Below are 27,016 nucleotides of genomic sequence, written 5' to 3'. Positions count from 1 at the left end.
TCCTTCCCAGCTACCTTGCAGTTCTTCAGCTCTTTGAACGCATTCTTCACCTCGTCCATGGTTGGTGGATCCACAGCTTCCCATCCTTCTCAATATCAATCCTACTTCTTTCGACGCCTCTGTCTTTCTCGCCGTTCAACAGCACACTTAAATGTTTCGGTTCCTGCTTTCGGTAAACTTGTTGTACAAGCTCCTCGCATCGTGCCTGGAGAAGGAGCTATCCATCTCCACAATAATAGCTCCCAATGCGGACGTTTCTTCCGGCTACGGAGTCTCTTTTCAGCGATTCTAACTTCTTGATATCCCTATACCCTGTCTGAAAAGAGTATAATGTCTATATTTGTTGCCGATCCTAAGGGCAGTTTGTCGGGCTCTCCTCTTGTCCGCTAGACGAACTGAGGATTGTTGATAAAACCAAAGATCCTCCGTTTAGCGATCAGCTGTCGAGGTTAAAGTCGATCCTTAGTCCTGTAGTCTGTTCGATCTCCTTGTCTCCTGCATGTTGGATGCCATATGTTGGACGCCATTGTGTTAGCTCCATTGGTTCCGGCTGAATGAGGCTGGAAATTTCGCTACTCGCAGCAAAGTTTAAAAAATCTTTAGCCCTCGGACCAAAATGTGCATCTAGTTATCGACAATATGATAGGACTGCACTGCCGCTCATAGCAAGTCCGTCCCATTTGCGTTTTGGTGCTGACGAGAAAACAGCAATTGAAAATCGTAACGCTTTGGGTGAAATTTGGCACTCAAATGCTTTTATAATCAAGACCATCAACAGAATTTAGTACTGCAATGACAATCTAACACTTTTACATAATAAAACTTGTATAAACACCAAAATTTGACTAAAATTTGTTGAAAATCATAAGCTGGGACTCACATGCGATTACTTTTACGGTACGTAGCCAGAATGATAGCAAGTCAGTCCCATAGCCGGCTACGACCGGTGATGAAAAACAAACTACTGCAAATCAATGGCGGTGCTATAGCTTGCGTTTGGAATGAATCCACCGCTGGTCAATTCATAAATGACCTTCTCTCGTGCCTTATTAAACAAGTTTTTTGTGAGAAGCATAACATAATGTACCAACTGCGCCGCTCAGAATAAAATTAGATTTTGTTTTTACATTTGATACTACTGATAAATTCGAAATCAATGTAGGTAACTTATTCTAAATTTTCCTGAGAGCGGTCACACGTTCGTGTCGGCGGACAGCTTCGACGTAGCAGTGGAAGCAAATATGAAGGAACAAATATAGCTTAGAAAATGTTTGCTCCGTTGAAAAAACAGCTAAGTAGCGTACCGAAGTATTTGATATGACTAACAAATTCTTCAAAACAAAATTCACGACATTAATGTTACAGTTCTGGCCCACGCCTTTACATAAAATACGGATAAAATACGAAAAGTAGTATTTACTCAAGAATGCTTTAACTAACAATACAGTGACACACCTGAAGCGTTGATTGTCAACAACCAACAGCTGAAAGAAGCTACTGGTGGAAACTTTGTCTTGAAGAAAACATTGTACTATCAGCTAGAGCCACACGATGTAGAACGTGTAAAATTCAATCAAACCTCCTATCGAATATCACTTGGTACATCCAATTCTAAACCTGAAGACCATAAGTTGTGGTAAATATCACATTTTTCATAATCATTATTGGCTGTGGGGTTAAATTGCGAAGATTTTTGCAATGGGACCGACTTGCGATCACTTTTGCTATGGGACAAACCGACTTGCTATTTTTTTCATAGTTCCTCAGAACGAAGTATTCAAAAATATTTGTTCTATCGAAAGTAGACATCAAAAGGAATTGATTCCATAAATAAACTCAAAATTGACAAAAATGCAATTGGGACGGACTTGCCATGAGCGGCAGTGCATACCTTGTCGTTTTTCAAAACAGTTGCGTAGAACCATGCAATGTTTATTGGGCTATATAGAGGAACTGCTCCATTATTCATCTCATCCCATATATTCATCTCATAAAACATGAAAACACAATTGAAAACAGGAAAAAACACATATTTGCTTCTTAAACTATTCCACTAACTATTCCATGTAATGGATTCTTCTTAGTTCACTTTAGATTCCTCATAAAGTATAACCCTCAAAAACTCACCTCAAAGCACTAAACGGGACTCGTTCAGCAGCCAACCAAAGTTTTTTTTCATCACTAGCGGACCACTTTTCATTTGAATCACTAAACAAAATCACTCACTACACTAAGAATGCTTCAATCTTTGAAATGTTCACCTAAAATTTCCTAAAACAAGTTTGAATTAGCAGAAATATAAGAGATGAATTACTACAATTCCTAAATTTCAACTGTATGTATTTTCATCTGTTTTCACTGCGTTGAAGAAAATCAAGACTTGCCAAATCAGTTCCTGTTAATACGAAAAAATCATACTGAAAATGTTGAATTAATCCGACATAATTGGCATAAATTTTCAGCACTGTAGTGGTTACCTAGGATACCAATTTTGCACGTAAAAAACTGCAGCGGATATCCAGGTAACCTACTACGGCGGGCTGCGGCCACGTTCATTCATGATTAACAGTGTGATGAATATGGGGGCGTCGTGGGATGAATAATTGAGCAGTGATTCAAGTTTTGAGATGGATATGGAAGCGTTGCGAAAAATGGTTTGTTTTACAAAATTCAAGATAAATCTAGCTAAGTTTACTAAATATACAATGCTAAACGATTCCATGAGAGCACGTAAGCGTATTTTGGATATAAGTCTAACTTATTTTTATTGTTTTAATTACGAGAAAAAGGTGAATTGTGGTAAATTATACCACTAACAAGACCTGCATATGAATGAAACCATTACCATTCGATTCCCTGAGCCTTTAACATGTGATAAGTTAACTTTTAAACCATACCATTTCTAGGGCCGGGAACCAAATGGAACCATCTCTATTGAGTCTCCCGCTAATCTATTCGCAGATTTTGTTCATTTTTGCACAAAAAAATCAACGCCAATCATAGCTACGAGTACGACAGAGTAAACCATAAAACACGCAAATATAGGGGGCGAAATAGACCCTTTCCCGTGCCCTGCACAAGATGAAACCATCACCAATCGATTTATTGACCAATTTTACATAAGAAATGCTATATTTGAGGTTGCCAGCTCAGCGGCATTAATTTAGTGAGAAATTGGGTCCGTTATTTTCACCTTGAGTATGAGGGCATCTCTCTGCTCCTCGCCTTCTTGCTCTTTGGCGGACGTTTTGTCATCGATCCGTCTTGGCGCTTTCTCCCTTCCTGGCACCCCTTTCCTGCTACGGTAACCCATGGGTTTCCCGCAGTCGCCGCTTCTGTTGACGTTCCTGCCTTTGAGCCTGTTGGTGTACTAGCTTGCTCCACCAACTGCTTCTTCTCATTGTCGATGGCTGCTTCCCCGGGGACTATCTCGTTCGCTTACTGACCTGCCTCGTGGAGCCGATCGCGACGAATGAGGGCATGAGGGCATCGGTCTAATCAAATTATCGGTCTTATTAGACCTTATTAAATTCAATTGCCCTCTTGCTCCTCGCCTCCTTTCCGGAGGCTTCAATTCGAGCCACGATTTCGGCGTACTGCTTCAGATCCCTGGCGACCATCGACCGTTACATCCAGTGTGGAAACTAACGTGTTACCCTTATCACCGCCGGGGCCTGTCAACCTATTTCTACGGGGACCGCTGGGTGCCACCTCGCGCGAATTGATTTGGTAGTCCCTCTACACCCGTTACTTGTTTGTTTTTGGTATTCATTTCTCGTTTATTGGTTCCAGTCGCTATTTTCGCCCATACTGGAGTAATCGCCTATGAAGTCTCATGGTGGTCTATGCCAAAGCTAAGAGGTCATAGTTAGGGTAGGTCGCCGACCTCGGCTATCCCCACACGGCGTCCCGTGGTGGTATACAGCTCTTCCGGTAGGTTTGAGTTGAGAAACAATCGGACAGATAGTGGCCCTCCATCTTAAAGATTTCCGGAATCCTGGCCATCATGATTTGGAGCTTGGACCACCTTGCGATTCATTTTTTTGGCACATCTGATGATACGGAATTTGAGTTGTTGAGTTGTGGTGGCTTTCCAAGCATTCTCGTACTGGGACAGTATGTCTCAATTTGCCACGCCACGCCACGTTTAAGGGATTTTCTTTTTTACGTTGTTACTTATCATTATACTTACGTAATGTGTCGATTTCAGCATTTCTCTGGAATTTCATGAACCTTTCAAGTTTTCATGAACCTTTCAAGTTTCAATTTCATGAACCTTTCAAGTTTTCACTCGGCGGCGTTTATTTCGATCCTTCGGTTCGCTTTCAAAAGAACTGAGCAATCATATTATAAATTGTGACCCTCTGTCAAGAAGTTCCTCGCCACCTCCGATTTCAAATGCTATTGAAGCGTCCGAAAGATGCGTTCCTAGAGGAAGCTCTGTTCCGCGATCTTCATCGTAAACAAACGAAAACATACTAAGCACGAAGAACACAGACAAAGGGGGAAAACAAAATCACACGCAGCTGTTTGTCTCTGTCTAGGGCGTGTTGTGAAAAACGTGACCAAAGTTTAGTCCCACCACATACATTCTTTTCTCGTTGATCAAAAAATATTTATTTCGTAATATATCCATTTGTAAATTTTGGCGAGGTATCTCTTCACCGTTTGGCCGGTTGTCCAGAGATGCCCAAAACTGCTCTCAATCTTCCATTTCAGCGTCTTCAAGTTTCGACGCTCTTGTCTTTCTCCAAAATGGAGATGATATTATAAATATCAACCTTTAGCACCCATAATTTAGGAATGTTTTTGCAGCAGCAGCAAAATTTCACATTCTATAGTATTAAGCGGCTGTAGAAGAAAAACATCTTTGTGCAACCCCCCTGCAATTTGGCGTCAGCATTGCCAGGTTAATTTCATTCGTATCAGGAAAATCTTCACTTTTTCGAATAAAATTCTTGATGTACGTAACGTTTGAGATAACAAAATTGCAAAATTAACAAAATTCAATAACCTTTTTGCGAGACAGAGAAAATTAAATTTAAATAAATCTGAAAAAAAATCTGGGAGTTTGGACATCAAATTGAGCATGTAACATGCACGAAAATCTGGATAGTCCAGAAAAATCTGGATACCTGACAACGCTTGTCAACACGAGATCTAAATGTTAAAAAATAGATATAAAATCTGAGAAACATACTACGACCGATATTTTATACGTCTATTTCATTGTTGTGTATTTTTGATCCTCACTGTGTTTTCTTTCAACTGATATGGAAAACATGCCTGAAAAGTAGAATATTATTTACATAACGAAACACACAATGATGGCTCACTTTTGGCATTCAAGATGGCGTAAGATCACATGAAAAAAGAAGTCTTTTCGTACAAGTGTCATAATTTTTAAGTGAAGTGAAGTTCAAACATTGTTTTTTTTTTTTTTTTTTTCATTTAACCGAATATGAGATTTGAAATAAATAATAAGGATGTTTTTGGTGGAGTTTTCATATTTATATTTTCGTTTTTGGATTCTCGGATATTGTAATTTTCAGAATACATGACATGACATGCAATTCTCTGTACATCATTTCAATTTTAGTAGTACAGTGGTTTGAATACAAACTTCAAGTGGTAGCACTAGACTTTCACCTGCAAACAAGCACATAGCAGTAGACGTACCTTTACTTTTCTCCTTTATTCAGCGAAATTAACACAAGTCTCATTACTAAATTTTGTCGGTTCTCCCTTTCCGCCACCGGACGTCGCCTGGGAATACACAACCATCCGACGAACAGCACCAGCTTCACAACTGCTGCTTATGGCAGCCATCAGAATGTTTTCATCCGTCTGGATCCCCTGGGGCGACCACCTAGTGCTAACAGTGGCTCCTACGCCACGATTGCCAGCCTCAACAAATACCCCATCAGCGAGTCGAAAAAGTCATGTAAGTATTTATTTATATGTGGCCTCTCGTTTGGCTACTGTTTGACTGTCTCATTCTGCCACTTGTTGCACACTAACTACATCTCACAAACGGTTAGTGTTGAATGTGTTTTTCTTTGGACGCACAAGCTACATTCATTTCAATTTTTTTTTTGTATATGTAATAATATGAAGCAGAATTCATTTCTCAAAGAACTCAAACCGTCTGCTAGTTTATATTGTTTTACAGGTTAAGAAACCCACTTACACAAATAAAACCTATTCATTGATGGAATATAATTAGAACAAAGTAACTCGCTTTAGAAATCGTAGGAGAATGAATTCAGAATCTATTTTTAATGTTTTATCTTTACCTTCCTTTTATCTAAAATCACTCATCCCCCCCCCCCCCTCTTCATTTTTACAAGCATTCATTCTTATTCCAGTAAACACGTTCGGCATGCATGCTTTGAGAATATCAGCGTTGGGCAGATATTTCTATTCTCCCCTCATCATACACAACACCATCATCATCACCATCATTATCTCCATCATTCCCATCCAACTTGATCCACGGAGGGATAATGATTGTATCCCATTTCGTTTGCCCTGATGTTCCAAACGCGTTGTTTGTTTTGCTGTCCACTGCACAGAGTGTCATTGTTGATACCCTTGTTTACCTTGTTTATTTTCAGGGTTTCGAAGTACACCGTCCCCGTCGCCGTATGCCACGGCCCTTCTGCCACTGAACCATGGCCACAGCAACGGAGGTCTTGCCGCGACGGAATCCGTTTATGCCAAGCCTGAATCGGTCTGTCCGTCCCGGGTGTCCTATTACGCTTCGTCGCAACTGACGCAGGTGAGTCCGGTTCGTGGCTGGTGTTCGTTCCGCGGATTTTTACCTCGTTATGTACACATCTCCACGTCCCTCGCTTGGTGCAATGCAATCTATCGTAGGAGCACAACCGACCCATCGCATCGGTATTGATACGGTTGTTTAAAAATTGGGAACTTGCCATTTGTTAGCGGTGGGTGCAGCTGACGCACCTATTTACGATGACAGCGAACATGTATCCTTGGAGGTACTGATGTTCTATCGTCGACGCCTGGGTACAGGCTCGATTTTCGGCTTGGTAAAGCTTCTTTTTAAGCAACATGCCAATTAGCTGTTGGTAGTTTAGTTATGATTTATATCTCGTTACCTACACCAAACTAAATTGAGTAAATTATTTAATTGAATGAACTTTTCAATAATCATAGACATTCTGGAATATGTGTCTGAGAAATTGAAGCGTACATTTGGACTAACAATAAAATTGAAGTAACTAGATAGTTTTTTTAAAGACAAAAAATGATGCTAACATTTTGCTTGCTCTCGATAACAATTCGGAACAGGAAGCTCGAATGGCTTATTGTGGGCGGAACATCAAAGATGAGAATGATTGTTGAGTTTCTCATCGTGAAAGCTCTGTTTAATTCGCTTTTCTTGCACATAATTCTATCATATCTTGAAATAATTCAGCGTGTGAAGTGTTTTGATTACAGTAAAATAACCAGTTGTTCGATTTATTCTTACAAGATTTTGGATAATGCTGTAAAAAATTGTGCGGATATTTCTTCAAATAAATTGGCGACATTAATTTCTAACGTCCTGTGTCCAGCGAGCGGACAATAAGCGGTTATTAAACCAAATCTATGAATTATTTATTTCGATACATTGATACCATAGTACATAGTGTAAACCCGAAAAAAATAACTTTAAAAACCTTAAAATTTACCGTAATTGTCCATAGTTATACCATAATTTAACTATGTTTTTCATTTTAAATACGGGTCGTTCCATACCAAGTGACCACATAAAGCACAAACTTGGACACGACCATCACCGATTTTGCTCAAAGTTGGGATAATTATTCATCTACTGTCACTTTGGAAAAATCCCAAATTTGGTGTCGATTGGAATACCCCCCGCTCTGTGGGGCCCCCCTGTTTATTGCAAAGTCACGCATTTTTCGTTCAAAATCTCTTTTTCCTTTTTCTTACAATTCATAGACGTAAGATGTCCGAAAAATACTGATAAATGATTTTTGAAGAAAATAAACCAAGGAATCCGGAAAAAATATAAGTTTTGACCGGAAGTGTTGCCAGATAATTTTTTTTTTGAAAACTAAATTTACATTTTTCGGCCAATGCAGCCATTTTAATTTTAATATTGATAAATTCATCGTGTTCCTTGGAAAATTTCACATAAGAAACAACTATCATCCCGAGGTAATATGAGCCAATCTCGAGATATAACATTTTTACGAAAAAGGTTGTAAACTTCGTAATTAATTTTTTTTACAATTTATAGACGTAAGACACCCGAAAAATAGTGATAGATGATTTTTGAAGGAAATAAACCTAGAAATCCAGAAAAAATATTATTTTTGACCGGAAGTGTTGCCAGATAGATTATTTTTGTATTTTCAAACTAAATTTGTACTTTTCGGCAAATACAGCCATTTTTATTTTGAATTTGATAATTTTATCGTGTTCCTTGGGAAATTTTACATAAGAAACAACTATTATCTCGAGGTAATATTAGCCAATCTCGAGATATAGCATTTTTACGAAAATAGTTCTGAATTTCGTAATTAATTTTTCGTAAAAATGTTATATCTCAAGATTGGCTCATATTACCACGGGGTGGTAAGAGCTTCTTACGTAAAATTTTCCGAGAAATACGATAGAATCATCAAATTTGAAAGAAAATTAACTGCAATGGCCGAAAAATGCAAATTTAGTTTGAAAATACAAAAATAATCTATCTGGCAACACTTCCGGTCAAAAACACTATTTTTTCTGGATTCCTTGGTTTATTTTCTTCAAAATTCACGTATCACTATTTTTCGGGTGTCTTACGTCTATAAATTATAAAATAAAATAATTACGAAGTTTACAACTTTTTTCGTAAAAATGTTATATCTCGAGATTGGCTCATATTACCTCAGGATGATAGTTGTTTCTAATGTGAAGTTTTCCAAGGAATACGATGATATTATCAAATTTCAAATCAAAACGGCTGCGTTGGCCGAAAAATGTAAATTTAGTTTTCAAATACAAAAATAACTTATCTGGCAACACTTCCGGTCAAAACTTATATTTTTTCTGGATTTCTTGGTTTATTTTCTTCAAAAATCATCTATCAGTATTTTTCGGACATCTTACTTCTATGAATTGTAAGAAAAAGAATAAAAAGAGATTTTGAACAAAAAATGCGTGACTTTGCAATAAACAGGGGGGGGGGGGGGGGTTCACAGAGCGTGGGGTATTCCAATCGATACCAAAATTGGGATTTTTCCAAAAAGACAGTAGATGAAAAATCCCCCCAACTTTGAGCAAAATCTGTGATGGTCGTGTCCAAGTGGTATATACACTTTTTACGGAATGACCCATTAGGGTGGGACAAAAAATAAATGTTAGCTCCCATGCACTTTTCGTGTTCCTTATGGGTCCCATAACAACTGTGTAACTTTTCAGATCGATCGGTGAAACGCCCGATTTTTAAAGTTTTCATACCTTTTTTATATTGGAAAATACACTTTTTCAATACTTATTCTCTAGAGATGTCAAGTTGGCTCTTAAAAAATATCAATACATGAAATTTGTAGGAAATTTTCCTGGGAAAAACTCTTCTGAAGACCGTAAGGCGCTATGATGCTTGTAGAAACAGCTATTCACCCCAAACTGATTGAATGTCTGACGGACGGCTCACCATTAAAATTTTCCAGAAACACTTCTACAGTATGCTGCTATTGCAAACTTGCTTAAGTATAAGAAATAATTTTGCGTGGAATTAATTTTCAAAGCGTGATTTTTGCTCATAGTATCTTCGGGGAAGCCTCCGAGATAAATTTAAGCGATATCATTTCTCATCAAATTGTTTGATTTTGCAACAGCAGCATGCTGCAGCAGTATTGCTAGTAACACTCAATGGTGAGCCGTTCGTCAGATATTCAATCAGTCTGGGGTGAATATCTTTTTTCACAAGCAAGATAACGCCTTGCGGTCTTCAGAAGAGTTCTTCCCAGGAAAATTTCCTATTAATATCATGTATTGATATATTTTAAGGAGCCAACTGGACATCTCTATAGAAAAAGTTTTGAAAAAGTGATTTTTCTCATATGAAATCGTATGGAAGCTTTAAAAATCGGGCGCAAATCGGGTGTTTCACCGATCGATCTGAAAAGTTACACAGTTGTTATAGGACCCATAAGAAACACGAAAAGTGCATGGGAGCGAAAAAATAACACTATCGCTTTTTTCCCATATAACCGTGTCCCAGTCTAATGACCCATACATCAATTTTACATTAAATATCATTGTCCAGAACAATAAAAAACATCGCTTTTGCCATTTTTACCATGAAAAAGGGGGGTCGTTATGTATCTTAACAGCATTTTTTCAAGCATTTTTCCCATACATTTAGAAGTCACTGACAATGTTTTTCATGGTAAAATTATTGTCGGTGGTAGATTCAACAAGACTTGTCAACGGTCACCATTTTCATTTGATCTCGCTTCCTTAGCGTGCGTCACAGTCGGCTTTTGCTCGTAAATGTAAAACAACCAAACCATCGCCGCTCAGCTCACAGAATGAAAAGGATAGTCAAAAGACACTCGCGTATCAAAGAGATGCACACTGTCAATCGTTTAGCGATGTTATTTCGGCCTATTTCTGTCTACTTCGTTCATTTATGTTGAGAAATATTATTACAAGATCAATGATATAAATAATTTCCAGAATACATGCACTCAACGTGCGTAATTCTCATTTCTAGAAAAAATGTCAAAATACGTTTTAGGAAAATAACGTCGCGATGGCTATATTCATTTGACATGTTTGTTTAAGAATGTATTCAGACAGCGAGCCTTGGTAGCGTCAGAGGAAGAAGAAGACGATTATCGCAGTGAAAATTGGTTCTACCGTGACCATTTCGAAGCCTGGATTCAACAACATAAAACGTTGTTAAAACATGGTAATGACAATAATCGTTTACAAGCTTACAGTAACAATACCGTGTTTTTTATGGTTACAATAAAAAACATTGTCCGTTTACTGTTCTCACCGCAAAATACATCGTAAATTTGTTCGGGTATTTATAATAAGGTTTTAGTTTTATTGTCCTCAGGTAGTTGGGTGCCCATCGACCATAGAGTTGCAATGACGAGCGCGAATTCGTACTATTTCGATCATTTAATGGTAAACGAAGATCAATTGGCTCCCACTTAAACTATTTTTTTTCTGTAAAGCATGTGGTTGATATATTCTCGATCCCTTGGCCTTTTTTACTAACAGGTGCCAAATTGGGCGTTGAGTTGCATTCTAGAGAGGCATTATTTTGACTGTCGATATTTTTTAAATAATAGAAACAATACTTCGTTACCGGGGACCGGATTCCGGACTTCTATCAAAAGGAATGGTGCATTGGGTACATTGTACCAAATAAAGCGTGCCATTAGGTAAAGGCCCATTAACGACCGTCTATGCTAATTGAGGATCGAGGGCAGATTCTCCAAATACAGCCCTATCAACGCGTACGCACCAACAAACGACAAAACCAATAACGTCCAGGAGGAGTTCTATAAGCTCTTTGGAAAAACTTATTGGGAGTGCCCATAACACGACATAAAGATCCTTATATGAACGCACAAGTCAGACAAGAGAAATTCTTTTGCCTAGTTATTGATCGGGAAAGTCATCACTTTACCACTAAAGACCAGGAGAGTCTCTAGTACCTATTTTGCACGTCTGAACATTTGGAAAAGCATCTGCTGATCGACGGCTGGCCTTTTTCAGACGTCATCGAACCGGGCAGTGATGTCTGGATGACTGCCTTTTATCGGATAGGTGGAAGCGATAGAGATTGGTCTTACTGCCGAAGGCTGGGAAACCACCAGGAGACCCATCGGCATATGAGCATGAAGTACACGGAGGGTGCAAACGGTCTGACAAGAAACCAATTTAGATTCCAGAATGGTAGGTCCACGCTAGATGCTAACCTGTCCATCAAAATGGCGGAGGTAGCACACAAATGCAAGAGTAGAGGCATTCGCTATTGCGCAATCGTCAAGCTCGTGTTGAAGAATGCGTTCAAAACAGCGCCAACTGGGACTCCTTAGGCGGCATCCACTAATTACTTAACGCTCATAAGGAAGGAAGTGGGGTATCCCTGAGCGTTACGATTTGTTACATAGGGGAGGGGGGATTGTTTAAGATCAGCGTTACGTAAAAAAAAATCCCTGGAGAGACTTTCCAAAAACGAGCATTTTTATTAAGCAAATTCTTCTACAGCGTTACGTAGTTTTTATGGGGGGTTATGTATCGTTACATATGGGAGGATGGGGGTCCAGAAATTGGGGTATTTTGTGTCACGTAATTGATGGATTTGGCCTTAGCGCTTGCGATCAGGATCATCCATGTACCGGTGTCGCTGTACAAAATTCTGGAAAAGTGCTTCCAGAATTGAGTACTAGCTTACAGTACGAAGGAGGGTTAGAAATGCGTCCCAGTCACCGCAGGAGTTCCGCAACGTTCTATGCTGGACTCGGTGTTGTGGAATGCCATGTATGACGTGAGTTGAAACTCAAGTTTCCTTTACGAGTTGTGATCGTTGGCTTTGCAGATGACATAATGCTATAGGAATACTGCGAGTCGATCGAGGAGGTTAAGTTGACGGCCGCGCACTGTATACGCAAGGTCGAAAACTAGATACGGTGGATGAAACTGGAGCTAACGCAATATTAGACAAAAGTCACGACTCATATCAAGAGGCGGAGGACAGAGTACCGTTACTTTAAGCGATCTTCCAAGCTCTGGGGGGTTATGGTCGAGGACAAGCTCACATTTGGGAGCCGCGTCGACTATGCCTTTAGGAGGGTTTCATTGGCTATCGCAGCACTATCTCGTATGATGTCCAAAAGCACAGCAAAAACTTTTTGCCTTGTGGTTCCGTCAATACTTAGGTAGCAGTGGATCAGTGTACACCAGAACTGTAGGTACTAAACAATTACCGTGATAAACTGGAAAGTATCTACAGGCTCATGTGCCTGAGGGTGACGTGTGTGTACCGTACAGTGTCACACGATACAATTTGTGTCTTACCCGGCATGATGCCTATCAGAATGTACCAGAAGATCACCCTCGATGTCCCGAAGGCTGTAGGAATGGTCTAGGTCCGCGAAGGTTAGATGCACACACCGACTTATTTCGGAGGTACTACTCCGGACAACCTATTCCGGAAGAAGTGGGACGACCCGGAAATCTGGAACGCGGTTTGTGCAGTCGGCTTTCAGATTGTGCTGAAGCTGCAACGTGTGTGGCGGGTCAATCACCAACACGTCAGAGGTAGTAAATTGTCAGTCTCCAGGTAATTAACTAGGAGATTAGTAGGTCGTTTGGCGCTGAGTGGCTAGAAGTAACGGAGGAAAGAGTAGGTCCTACACTAACAAGTTACAAGCAGCAAACGGTGTGATGCATCAGATGCGAGAGGCATACCGGAAAGCTTTAGACACGACATGTGCAATGACAGGAAAGGGATCCTGATTACCCATGAGTCGCAGATGCCGGGCGTTGGAGAAACTACTTCGAAGTTGTGTTGAACGTTGAGGACGGTAGGAGAGACGTCAAGAGAAATAGGAGAATAATTGGAGAGAATGGAAAAGCTGCGGATCCACCAACCTTGTAAGGGCAGAAGAAGCAAGCGGCTACACATTACATACACATTAAAAATGTTTTGTAACAATTGAAATATAAGATATTGTTTCGTGAATCAATTTTTATTGATGCAGTGTAAAATGAGAATAATTACGACCTATTAAATAAATGGGAGTGAACTCCTTTTTGTGCTATACGACGACTTTGAGACGTTTTTCAAAAAAATCACACGCGGTACGCACCTGGTCCATCAGCATTTCGTTCCACATTTTGAAAATAAGCTGTGTAAATTGGTCCATAATGCTCCAAATGTTCGCTCTGCTTGGCCAGCATATGCGACTATACATATAAGTTTAGTAGATTAAGGTGGGCCGATACGCTGAATAATCCGTAGACGGAACGTAGAGGTCCCGAAGTGTCGAGGCCACAATCTTCTCCGGAACATTTTCACGGATTTTCATGTTTTTTCTCAATAAATACCAGATCGTCGATTTAGCGGTATTTAATTTTTTTTGCAAAAACAGCTGTTGTTAGGTTAATAGTATATCTGAAAGATATTTTGTGTTTGAAATGGTGCTTCTTTATAGAAAATAAAAATTAGGGTGGCTCCATTTTTATCAATAATAGCAAAACTAACTTTTTTGCTGATAAAGATAAGGTTCTTTTTAGTTCAGAGGAGTTGTAGATCCATTTATTCTAAACAACTTTGTTAAAAAAAGCTAGTCTCTATCTTACATATTTTTCACGGTATGATGAATTTAATATAGCAAGTTAGGGTGTCGCTGAAAAATCTAGTTTATTCGATGTAACTTTTTTATTTTTGATTCTATTAAAACTTGGTCTTCTAACAGTTTTTGAGGTGCATATTTTCTCTGAATACTGGAAAGCGCTATCTCATTCACAAGAAAAGCTATTAGGTTTTTCGCTTTCAAAATACGCTCTTTTCAAATGTTTGTATCTACTTAAATAGCAAACACAAACTAAAACTATTGATTGCGTTTGAAAGGTCGTACTTTTCTGTATATAATATCTAAAATGTGGAGGGTGGATATTTTTCTATCTCAAATAAATCCAATTTGAACTTTGCGGTTTTGGTTGGATTGCTCGATACATGTCACATGCATGCTACAATTTTTTAATTTTTTTTTTTTTGTATTTGATCGGTCTATATCACTAAACCCAAACGTAAGATCATACAAAACAAGGTTTTTTTAAACAGTTTGAAAGCCTTTTTCATAAAAAACAGGCATCAGTATATCTTTATATATATATATATATATATATATATATATATATATATATATATATATATATATATATATATATATATATATATATATATATATATATATATATATATATATATATATATTTGTTCAAGGGATTTTAGCCGAGGCGGTCATTCGTCCCTAATATCTTATATTCTGATGATGATGATGATGGTCCCGCCACATACCCCTACAAAGGTTTGAGCTGGACGATTTATCTATAGATAATTAATGTGATCACATTTTAATCAGTTATACAAAACAAAACAAAAAAACGAACTGATTTTACCTCCAGATATAAACTTCTTCAAAAACTGTATACTTGATTCATAGAGCACACAAAACTAGTACAGGGTTTTCATGACCTTCAGCCAGACCAACCACAACTATTTCATGATTTTCTCCAAGCATTCAAATAACAATTTTAATTTGCTAAAAGAAATCATTTATATCTGAAAACCGCGCGCGAGGCTCAAGCTTTTGTAGTCTCTTTCTATTATTTTTAAAGCTACAACAACAATAATGAAAAGAAAAAAAATCCATCATCATCACCGTGACGAACACAGTAGTTTTGTTGTTATAAATTCAGAAAAGTCCAATTTAAAATAAACATATAAATAAAATTTTACAACACAATCAGATCCGTTCGTATAAAACTTCGTCATTTACAAGCTTCAATAAAACAATCAATATATGAATAGAAACCAAAACAAATAGTTCATCCAAAATAAATCCGTTTGTTAAAACTTCGTCATTTAAGATCCGTTTGTTCAAACTTCGTCAGGTAAACTCTACATCATTTTGTAAAACTTAGTATCGTTCTATACAATAGAAACTTTCACGTGTGAAATACATTGTCTCTTGAACTCCGCAAGTGTTGGTGCACGTTTAACATGTCTTGGCATCGAATTGAAAAAAATTATACCTTTATAAAACAAGGAATTTTGTGAAGCTCTCGTTAGAAAGAAAGGTGTTCTTATTTCATCCGCGGTTCTAGTGTTATATCTATGAAAATCTCTTCCTCTTTCAATTCGATCACTCAAATATTGAGGTAGCAAACCATTAATTATTTTAAAAATGAACACCATAGACAAATAAACAACTCGCTGCTTCACAGATAGCCATTGCAAAGCGTCCAACATGGAAACAGAGGAAGTTAATCTATCACAATTTAAAATCAAACGCATTATTCTATTCTGCAAACGCTGTAACCTCAATAGTTGTGTATTATTGGCTAAGTATAAAAAAGTAGGGCAAAAATCCAAATGTGGAGAGATGATTGACTTGTATAGCTGTATTTTACTACTAATCGTTAATTCGTTTTTCAGACGGCATAGAATTCCATACTTTTTGGCAATTTTCTTGATGACATTGTCAATGTGAGCGTTGAACTTTAGATTGTCATCAATAATCACGCCAAGATATTTAATCTCCCGAACGCGACCAATTGCCTCATCATCAATCAAAACAGAGACATCATCATTTACAACGGTGCGCGAGAAAATCATAAATTTAGTTTTATCAATATTCAATTTCAATTGCTTATACTTCAACCATCTGCTTAGAGAACGTAAATCTGCGTTCAAGTGTGAAACGGCTTCTTCAACGTTCTTAGCTGCAATGAATAATATGGTGTCATCGGCAAAAAGATTAATATCACAAAAACGTAAAACTCGTCGCATGTCATTTATATACATAATGAACGAAAGGGGCCCTAATACACTTCCCTGTGGAACTCCAAGATCATTCTCCACGGGACTAGAAACAGAATCATTAAAAACAGTCCGTTGAGTTCTGTCAGACAAGTAGCTTTCAAACCATCTGAATGCAGTACTCGAAATTCCAAAGCGCTTGATTGTGTTCAACAATAAGGGCCTAGAAATTGTCTCAAAAGCGCGTTTTAGATCCAAAAAAACAGCAAATATTGTGTCTCTATTTTCTAAGTTATCTTTCCATTTTGCTAGTACTAAGTTTAACGCGGTTTCACATGAGTGGCCTTCCCGGTAGCCTGATTGTTCCGGAATTAGCAACGAGTTACTATTTAAATATTCTAGAAGCTGGCCTTTAACAACTAGTTCTAATATATTTTCTAATGTGTGTAACATGTTGATGGGACGAAACTCTTCGGCTTTAATCGTTCCAGCAACCTTTTGAATCGGAACAACCAACGATTCTTTCCACACCAAAGGCACGTGCCCTGTTTGCAACGATTCATTAATGAGGTCCAGCAAAGTGTGACCAATGACATTGAAGCAATCTTGAATAACTCTAGCATTTACATTATCTACTCCAGCCGTTTTACCTAATGAAAAACAAATTTTTCTCAGTTCATCTAACGTGATTGGGTGAAAACCATCAAATGTACAACTACTGTTAATCGGCTGTTTTATTTCGTCGGGTTCCTCGACCAATTCAATGGATTGATTGATCAATGAAACACTATTGACAAAATAATCATTAAATCTAGATGCAATAATTTGTTCTGAATGTTCTAATGTGCCTTCAAAAGTTATGGACCGCGGTTTACAATTACTAGGTTTCAACAAAGATTTCAAAATTTTCCATAACTCTTTGCTGTTATTTTATATTCTACATGTGTTTTAGCAGTAGATGTTTTGCATTATATGCAAGCTTTAACTCTGCTACGTTTACCAAAAATGATTTTTTAAACACGAAACAACCCAGGATATGAGCAGAATCATCTCGGAAAATAAAAAACTTCACCCTACTTTTATCGACAGCATTTAAGTAACATCGAAAATGGCTTCCTACATAAAGGAGCGATCGTGACGTTGACGATCCTGAAAAATACAAATTTAGGATGTCACCCTCGCACGCCTACATTCGCTTCATACAACTCTTGGTGAAAGTAAGCTATCGTTTAACTATGGCTAAATCATTGTGGTAAGTAGCGACAACCTAGTTTCTGAAGCACGAGAAATCGCCATTCGGAATGCGTTGAAAGCGAATTAGTGAACTTCTGTATGATGGTGAGAATATGGTGAGATTTGTCAATATATATTAATTAGTATCACAGGTCAAGCCTCAATGAAGAAATATTTAAGAGTTTCTACGTAATCCTAACGTTAATCAAAAATAAAATGGGAGTATGAAACATATACTGAGAAAATCGAACATACGCTATGATGAGGAACATATTTTTTTCTGAGCCTCTGTGAAACTATTAAAAAACACCTTTTTTGTTATGATCTTACGATTTAGTGATATAGACCGATCAAATACAAAAAAAAAAATAGTAGCATGCATGTGACATATATCGAGAAATTCAACCAAAACCGCAAAGTTCAAATTGGATTTATTTGAGATAGAAAAATATCCACCCTCCAGATTTTAGATATTATATACAGAAAAGTACGACCTTTCAAACGCAATCAATAGTTTTAGTTTGTGTTTGCTATTTAAGTAGATACAAACATTTGGAAAGGGCGTATTTTGAAAGCGAAAAACCTAATAACTTTACTTGTGAATGAGATAGCGCTTTCCAGTATTCAGAGAAAATATGCACCTCAAAAAGACCTAAAAACTATTAGAAGACCAAGTTTTCATAAAATCAAAAATAAAAAACTTGCTACAATAAATTCATCATACCGTGAAAACTATGCAAGATAGAGACCAGCTTTTTTCGGCAAAGTTGTTTGGAATAAATGGATCTACAACTCCTCGAACTAAAAAGAACCTTAGCTTTATCAGCAAAAAAGTTAGTTTTGCTATTATTGATAAAAATGGAGCTACCCCAATTTTTATTTTCTATAAAGAAGCGCCTTTTTAAACACAAAATATCTTTCAGATATACTATTAACCTAAGCTGTTTTTGCACAAAAAATTGAATACCGCTAAATCGACGATCTGGACCACTGTGCAGTGGGAGCTTCCCACGCCTAGATTCAGCCCCCCAAACCATCAACGAAGCGGCGCTCCGGAACCGCGGTATATTTATGTGGGACGGAGAGATGTTGGCCAACATTGGCATCTACATCTGATCATTTTGGACATTGTGCGGCTGTTGTAAGACAAAGAGTTTCTCATCAGAAATCACGAAATACAGACCTGCGTGCCGCAAATGATTTTATTACAAACTATTTTATCGTGCGCGGTAAACAAACAACAAATCTCAGCAAGTCGACACCATGGTCTTCGATTGGCCTGTATATGAGGCTAAAGCGGACCAATACCAATAAACAGAATGCACATGGTATGTACCTACACAACGATGAAAAGTTGTATTTGAACTTGTTGAACACCCTGTATAAAAAGGGACATAGGCTCAATTGTAGCAATTATCGAGGCATAACCCTTGTCAACTCCGCATATGCAATTTTCTGTCGCATTCTGTTTTAAAGACTGAGTCCGTTGAACGAAACCTTTTTTGGTAAAGATCAGGCCAGTTTTCAAGCGGGACAATCTACAACGGACCGGATGGTAACTTGAAGACAGATCCTCGTTTTGAGAACATAACTTGTAGACACATTATCTGTTCCTAGTCTTCATGGCAGGAACGCAACGTGTTGTGGCAGATTATGCTTGAACATGGTTTCACAATAAAATTGATTAAGCTGATACGTACGACTCTTGAAGGTTTCACATCAAGCGCAGGACATTGGGCGAAATTTCGGACGCTTTTGTGAATTTGGATGGTCTGAAGCAAGAGGACGGGTTCTCGAACTTGCTCCTTGGCAGGTGTTATACGATGGGCAGGTGTGCAGAGGAATGGTACCATTATTACGAAGCCTGACATGCTTCTAGGCTTTGCGGACAGAGTACGAAACATTACAGAGCTGAGACCCTTACGGTGATTCGAAGAGAAGTAGCGAGAATTGGACTCACCATGAACACTGCCAAGAGGAAATACAGCTATAAGGCAACTTTATTTTTATTTTCGTTACGTTATATCGAGTTAAGTTATATCAGTATTTTCAAACCTTTCTTATGTCCATTTAGAAATATTTTCAGAAGCAAAACAATTTTTTTTTCAATTGATACAAGAGATTACTCAAAGATGCGTGAAAACCTATTTCCCATCACCTATCAGTATTTATAAACCTTTCTTATGCCCATTTAGGACAATTTTCAACAAGCAAAAATTTTTGCTTCAATTGATGCAAGACTGTTGATAGTTACTCAGAGATGCGCGAGAACATATTTTCCATCATCTATCAGTATTTTAAAACCTTTCTTTTGGTCATTTAGAGAAAATTTCAACAAGCAAAAATATTTTTTTCGTTGATGCAAGACTGTGAATTGTCACTGAATAATGCGTAAAAACCTATTTCCCTTCACCTATTAGTATTTTTAAACCACTCTTATGCCGATTTAGGACAATTTTCATATTGGTTTCATTGGTTTCAAAATTTACTACAAACATTTTTTGAAGCATTTCGTGTCCCAAAATAAGCATTAGCATCATTAATTTTCAATTCCAATACATCCTAAAAAGTTACGTTATATCGAGGTTGCCTTATATCGAGATATGACTGTACATGGTGGCTGGTAGAGAGCGTGGTAGTCTTACAGGCGTTGCGCAGTGGTCCAGAAAGGCAAAAAGTGGAACCTAATTCCATAGCGCCTTTCATCTTCATCCTAGCTAAATAATGTCTTCGAAACAATTTTTTGTATGAATGACTCGCATAATCACAAATCGTCAAAATACATGAAAAGTTTACTATACTAAAAATAAAAAAAAATTACTTTTTTGTGTTAAGAGATTGTAAGTATGAGTTGCCTCACACTGCCCAGCTGACTCACCCTTACGTTCTCAGGGTCGTAGCGTGTTCGGGAGGGACTCAGTACTATTGCAATACAGAACCGATCTCAATCAGGCGGATCGGACCAACGAAAGATTAGCGAAAAAGGGATTGGCTCTAATTTTATATTAAAGAGAGAGGTTCATTTTACTTCTTTATTCGGAGTGTAACTTTACATGATGCGGTACCGTTCACGACGCGTTGGGGCCCATTGATGACATGCAGGGAAGGAGGGAGAGAGGTACGTACCTTGACCGTTCAACGGTCAACAAATGTGGGTCGGCGATTCCACGTTTCGCCGATATCTCGCCGTTTTTCTACGGGGGGACGTCCCGGAGTTCACTGTCCCGCCAAACGGGCTCGTTCCCGCGTCTTCCTGGTCGGGATCGCGTAGCGCAGAAAGGATGTTGATGACGGCTTTCGACTGACCATAGGCACGGAACAGTCCCAAGGTTTCTACGTTTGTTGTTCTCCACTGGGATCCAGTCCACTCGGATACAGCCGGTGCTATCGTCCTCCGCTTCTCCTCAACCAGAACTTCTTCCTTGACTAACTTTGCACTAAATATTTAGCGTGCTTCTTCTCTGATGGTTCGAACTCTAGTAGTCTTTTCCAACGTCTGTCACCTCCTATCGACCTTCTCCCAATCCTCGATCTCCCTCTCTCTTCTTCTTCTCTCTCTCTCTTTTCCTTTACCCGGATGCAGCGATCTTGATGACATATTTTCTTGCTTCTTCCGGCACCTGGGTGGCGTTGTGTCAGGGTTGTTTTGGTTAGCGTTTTTTTATCGGTTGGGATATTTTTAGTGCGGACTATTTTGCCGTCTTTTGCCGTTGCGGTTTTTCCGGTTCATTTTGCTTCTCGTATTTTTGTCACCGCCTGTAAGCTGTGGCCGCCTTCTGGGATTCCTGATGGCCTCTTTGGAACCACGTCAAAAGCCCCAACGTCTGGTCTGCACGTTCTGGGGTGGGCTCCAAAGGCCTCTTTTATTCCCAGATTGTCAACCGGCGGGAAATCCACGGGCTTACAAGCAGCTATAATAAATAATTTTTTTTTTCGCAAATTATCGACGCCTAATTATGGAGTAAATTATGTTGTTTATGTTAGTATGTTTAGTATAACTTAAATCTATGTTAAACAAAAATTACAAAATTTGAAAAACAAAATAAATTAACAGCTAACAACAATAATAACGAGCCAACCACAGACAAAACAAATATTTACAACTTACATACTACAAACTAAACAAATCCTTAATTGGGCCGATCGACTTGAAAGCGATCGGTAACAAGATAGAGGAATAGTTTATTCAGAAAATTTTTAGAAGATTCGAAAATATGAAACTTTGTTGAACAAATAAAAATCCTATCTTCATTAGGTACGAAGTTAAGAAGTATATTATATAAAACTTACTAAAAATTTAGTTTTTTGTACTTAACTTTTGTTGCTTGTATTTTACACGAGAGTGTTTTTCGAATGAATTGTTAACACACATTTTTGTCTGAGACCATACATCACAGCAGGTTACAGTAGGTTACAGTAGGTTTTCATATATTAAAAATACTAACTTTTTTGTGTTAAGAGATGATTAAGAGTTAAGGGAATGCGAACTTTTCATATTTTTTGACAATTTGTGATTATGCGGATAAATTATCAATCTCCGGCCAAAAGTACAATTTCTATGAGCAAAATTATTTTCAACTCGCTTTGGAAACGACATATGTCATAAATTTGGACAACTTGTTTCAAGTCCCACGCATCTTATTGCCTAAAAACTCAGAAGTTAAGCAAAGTAAAAGAGCTTTTGACATTTTTTAGAGAGTTTTATCCTCATTGTCGAGTTTACGGCAAATATTTATCATTTTACTAAATTTCATCGAAACATTTATTTAATTGTTACAAAAATCACCGAGTTCGATCAGTTATTGAGAAATGCCAAGATGAATGAAGTAACTCACTATGAAAATAGTGTAGAACAATTTTGTGCAAACACATTTTTCTTTCTGAGCAAATAAAATTTTATCTTTTGCAAAGGATCTCCCCTCCCCCCGCTCACCAGTTTGAGAATTTCCTGGTAAGATATCCATGGCAGGTGGCAACCTTATGGATGTGTGCTGTCGATGAGGGTGCCCGAGTAGCGGGAAGCGACTGGAGAAGAGTAGCCCAAGATGGATTTTTTTAAGGCGTATACTGGATTCGGCATAGGCTATCTATGGTCTGTCTATGGTGTAACAGCTCCTATGTCTCCCTGAAGATTTACAGTTTTTTTTAAACTATACCCAGTTTTATCCAGCTTATTAGTCGTCACCACATGCATTGATGCTCTTTTCAGTATTTTGTGCAGTAATTTGGAATCGAACTCCACATACATTATAAAAATTTCGAGTAACGCCAGACTTTTCATCTAGTGACTATAATTACTATTAGTAAAAAAATTAAATTAACAATGCATTGTCTCTTTCTCCTTTCTGGTTTACATGCAATAATACGGTGCACATGCATATATCATTCATTCTTTATTATCGCGACATTTTTGAACCGAAAGCCAAACAAATTTCTGTGAAAGTGTTCTTCAGTTTTTTATTTTAAATTATCCCAGTTTTTAATATTGGCATCGCTAGTTAGTTTCGTTTTGTATGATGATCGGATAGGTGGATTTCAAGTTACACGAACTTTTTAAAGCAGAAAGTATCCAGAAAACAGCAAAAAAAATTTACAATAAAAATGCTAGAGACAATAATGGCATTTGTTCCTGCAAGAGCTTCCGAAACTTCTAAACTGATTGCAATTTTTTGGTTTTTTCATAGCTTGTGCGATGCGTAATTCATAAATCGTTATTATTCTTATTCCAGGCAATACATGCTTAAATTTCAACAAATACCTTTCGCCTCCGCAGAACCTTCACTACAACCCATATATAAAGTAATCCCCAACAGTTTTATTTCTTATAAATGTAAATACAGAATAAATGCTTTATCTTTACTTCATAAATTTCTTCGAAAATCTACCCACCAATCCGTAAATGCCCAATAACTGACAAATTGGCACCCTACTCAAAAATTCTATATCATCTGAAATATGATTGGATTTAGTCCGAGCCATTCGCTCGAGTAAAGGAGATATCATCGTGCCCCACCCTGGCCGAACCGGTACGAGGAAATAAATTGCGTTTAAACCCCTCTATTTGCTTTGCTTTCTCCCCCTGAGTGAACGTAAAGACCGTTTCTGTACCCACAGCTCGAAGGGCAGCTTGAGTTCCTCTACAGCACACACTGTAGAAGAGGGAAGAAAAAAAGCTGTTTGATCAGGGATGCGGAGCCGTCGTCTGCACGCGCCAGGAACCAACAGCGGAGCCTTGACAGCCTCCATAGCACTAGAAACAATACTACCCATAGCCGAGAAAAGGGTGAGAGCATTTGATCCCAAATAATAAGAGGTTTGAATAACAAACACAGGAAACATTTTTTCAGACACTTTCGATTTCCGAACTGCCACGCAACACAAAACCCCATACCGTGCGAAGGTATTCAATCGGTGGATTGCTCTCTGTGGGCAGGAGCGAACGAAATATGGGATGATATTAGAATTTGGCTTTATGTGTTTCTGGCAGCATATCCACTTCATCCTGGCCAGGGAAGGAAGCGGGCGCCACCCCGGTGGCTATCAACATTCCGTCTTCTTTTGAAGCAATATCACATTGCGCCGAAAATTGTCCTGCTGCTTTCAGTTTAGGCTTCGCTTCCATGGCAGCCTAGCAAAGCACAGGCGGCAGGGCACGAGAAACTTGAGACATGATTTCACCATCAATATTGCGTTAGACAGCTAAGGCTTTCCGCGTTAAGGAATGTTTTGCCTTTGATGCAGAAATCAGTGGATCAATATTTTTTGGCGCCACGCAGGGGCAGCAGGCGTTTTTTGGCAGACTTTAATTTTGCGCAGTGAAATAAGAAAAGAGAGGATGGAACTCTGAAACGTAGAAATGGGCAATAACTACTTGGCCAATCTGATCATTAAGGTCTGAAAACATCAGCTAAATTAAATTCTTGTTGATGGAATTGTACAAAGCAGTATTTCCATTTTTAATTTTATGCATACATTTTTCAATTAAAGCAGTACGTTTTGTTCTTGTACTTGAAAAATGACCTAAAAGTAATAGTTTAATTGGAAGGTTTACTCAAAATTTTGAAGTTTTTAAATTCGCTGCGATTCGATTTGATTTTTATAATGATTTTTACTCAAGCTCAAGCATTAATTATTACATTTCATATAGCAATATTGCATTACAGTCAATACAAGATGTGGAAAAATGTGTTAAGAATATGCATATGCAGCATTAAAAATTATTTCTCCATTCGCAAGAAGTATCGTCACGCATCAGTTGATCCAAATTGCTTCTTTGTGGCACACCAGAGAATGAGGTAAAATTCTGGATCGACTTTCACTGTTGCACAGGTTAGAGTGAAACAAGGTGCATATTCTATTGGAGATTCCAAGGAGGTGTAGCTTAGCAAGACAGAAGTCGTGATTACCAGTGTCGAACGCGGACCTGATGTCTGCTTCAACTTAAGCTGAATCGTCCGCACCGATGCAAAATGATGTTAATTTACACAGAACGTTTGCGATAGAAACCATGCTGGGGGATGCTAACATAACTCCTAAAAGAGCTAAATAACACATCCTGATGATGATTTTGCACCATTTTTATCAGTAGTGTAGTGTCTATTTCCATTACAGTAGGCACTCGATTTTCAAACAAGCTATCAATTGTCTGAGAAAAATGACCACGTTTGGTTTCCGTAGCAATAACATCTACTGGGTACATTGAACATTTCAAATTTACAAAGCACAAAAACGTTTAGGGTTTCGCCGGAGATCACTCTTTTTGCCTCAAGTTTATTTTGTAGAGGAAGCGGTAGATTCACTCGCATCGTTAAATTGTCGCTCTACATACAAGCATCTTTGGGGGCAATACTGTTGCAGCAAATTGGAGCACAGTGGATGCAGAGGGGCTTGTTCAGTGAATCGTTTGAACAGTTCGCTCCAATAGTTTGAGCATGTAACAAAATTCAAGAGATTTTTTAAGCGGAAATTCAGTACCAATTCACAATCAACATGAATATAAAAAAATTAAACTAAAATCTCTCAACCATTCAAACATTGCTTAACAAATTTTCTTGGATCGCAAACCCGCGAATGTTGTAACCATTTTAACCAGTTAGAAAGCGAATTTCTGGACTAACGGCAATAATTTTTTTCCGGTACCCTTTATTATACCTAACATTGCGGGTAATGCGTATCAGACGCGCTATATACAGCACTGCCTGCGACATTAGGTACACTGTAAAAAAAAAAACGATTGTCGTTAGTCAAGGTATTCGGTTTTTAACTCGGCAAAAATGAAATTCATTAAAAAAAATTTGTACATAAGTTAAAAACGCAAATAAATAAATTTCAATTATATCGACATACATATTCTATTCTCTATGCTTATCGATGCAATAGAACCGAAACTGCCGAGTTGACAGAATACGCGTTAATGACCTTTGCTGTTGATCATTTCGAACAACATAATAAATCAGTTCAGTTTGGGCCTTCAGCTCACCAACAAAGCAAAGCAATGCCTCGGTGCTACATTCTGATTCGGAACTCGACCTTCTGTTTATTGTTTATTGTAGACTTCGCAGCCTGTACACTCAACAGTTGGCTGCGAAGTCTGTGTATAATTAACAGAAGTTCGAGTTCCGATTCGGAATGTTTCACCAAGGCTTTGCTTTGCTGTGCTTCTTCACAGCCAACTGTTTAGTGTACAGGACAATTGCGGGGCTAGCGCTACGATCCTTCTGACACTAACAGTCTCTCCCGAGCCAAGACTCGAACCTACGACAACTGGCTTGTTAGGCTGGCATCGTACCTCGAGACCAGCTGGGAGACTCACCAACATGTAGCTTTTTAATTAATAAACGTACCCAACAATCCGGGATCTTAACTCAGATAAAACGTTGCACGAATGCAGGTGATACTGTACGATTATCATGAAGAGGCTGTCTCGCTGAACCAGTACACTGCCGGTACCCGCATAACTGTACCATATTTATTTTTGTCACTTTTGAGTTATCAATCGGTTATTGACTTAATTGTTATCATATTATCTGAAAAAAATCTGAAATTGATACTTTTGTATGGAAAAACATTGAAAGTTGTGTTTGTCCCATATTGAAAGTACCCGCATTACTGACTTACTGCTTACTTACTTTATTTTACTTTTAAGGCGACAGACCGATTATCGATCCAGTGCCGAATCCAGAATACGTCGCCATGTCCCTCGGTCTTGGGCTGCTATCCCCCAATCGCCCCTAACACCTATTT

At 38.2% G+C, this 27,016-nt stretch overlaps 1 protein-coding gene across 7 annotated transcripts in view; it reads left to right on the top strand.

Moving 5' to 3' along the window:
* The window catches only part of LOC129725075 (tyrosine-protein kinase Drl), a 516,531-nt gene that overhangs the window by 391,052 nt on the left and 98,463 nt on the right, over positions 1–27,016 (top strand). For all 7 annotated transcript variants that reach the window (XM_055680488.1, XM_055680486.1, XM_055680485.1 and 4 more), the window contains exons 6-7: positions 5,796–5,944; positions 6,618–6,781. In XM_055680488.1, the coding sequence (XP_055536463.1) occupies positions 5,796–5,944; positions 6,618–6,781 (313 nt within the window). The remainder of the gene's footprint in view (positions 1–5,795; positions 5,945–6,617; positions 6,782–27,016) is intronic.

This window comes from Wyeomyia smithii, chromosome 2 (assembly GCF_029784165.1).
Source record: "Wyeomyia smithii strain HCP4-BCI-WySm-NY-G18 chromosome 2, ASM2978416v1, whole genome shotgun sequence".
NCBI lineage: Eukaryota > Metazoa > Arthropoda > Insecta > Diptera > Culicidae > Wyeomyia > Wyeomyia smithii.
The sequence above is the reverse complement of the archived record's forward strand: the minus strand, read 5'-3'. Positions and strand labels throughout refer to the sequence as shown.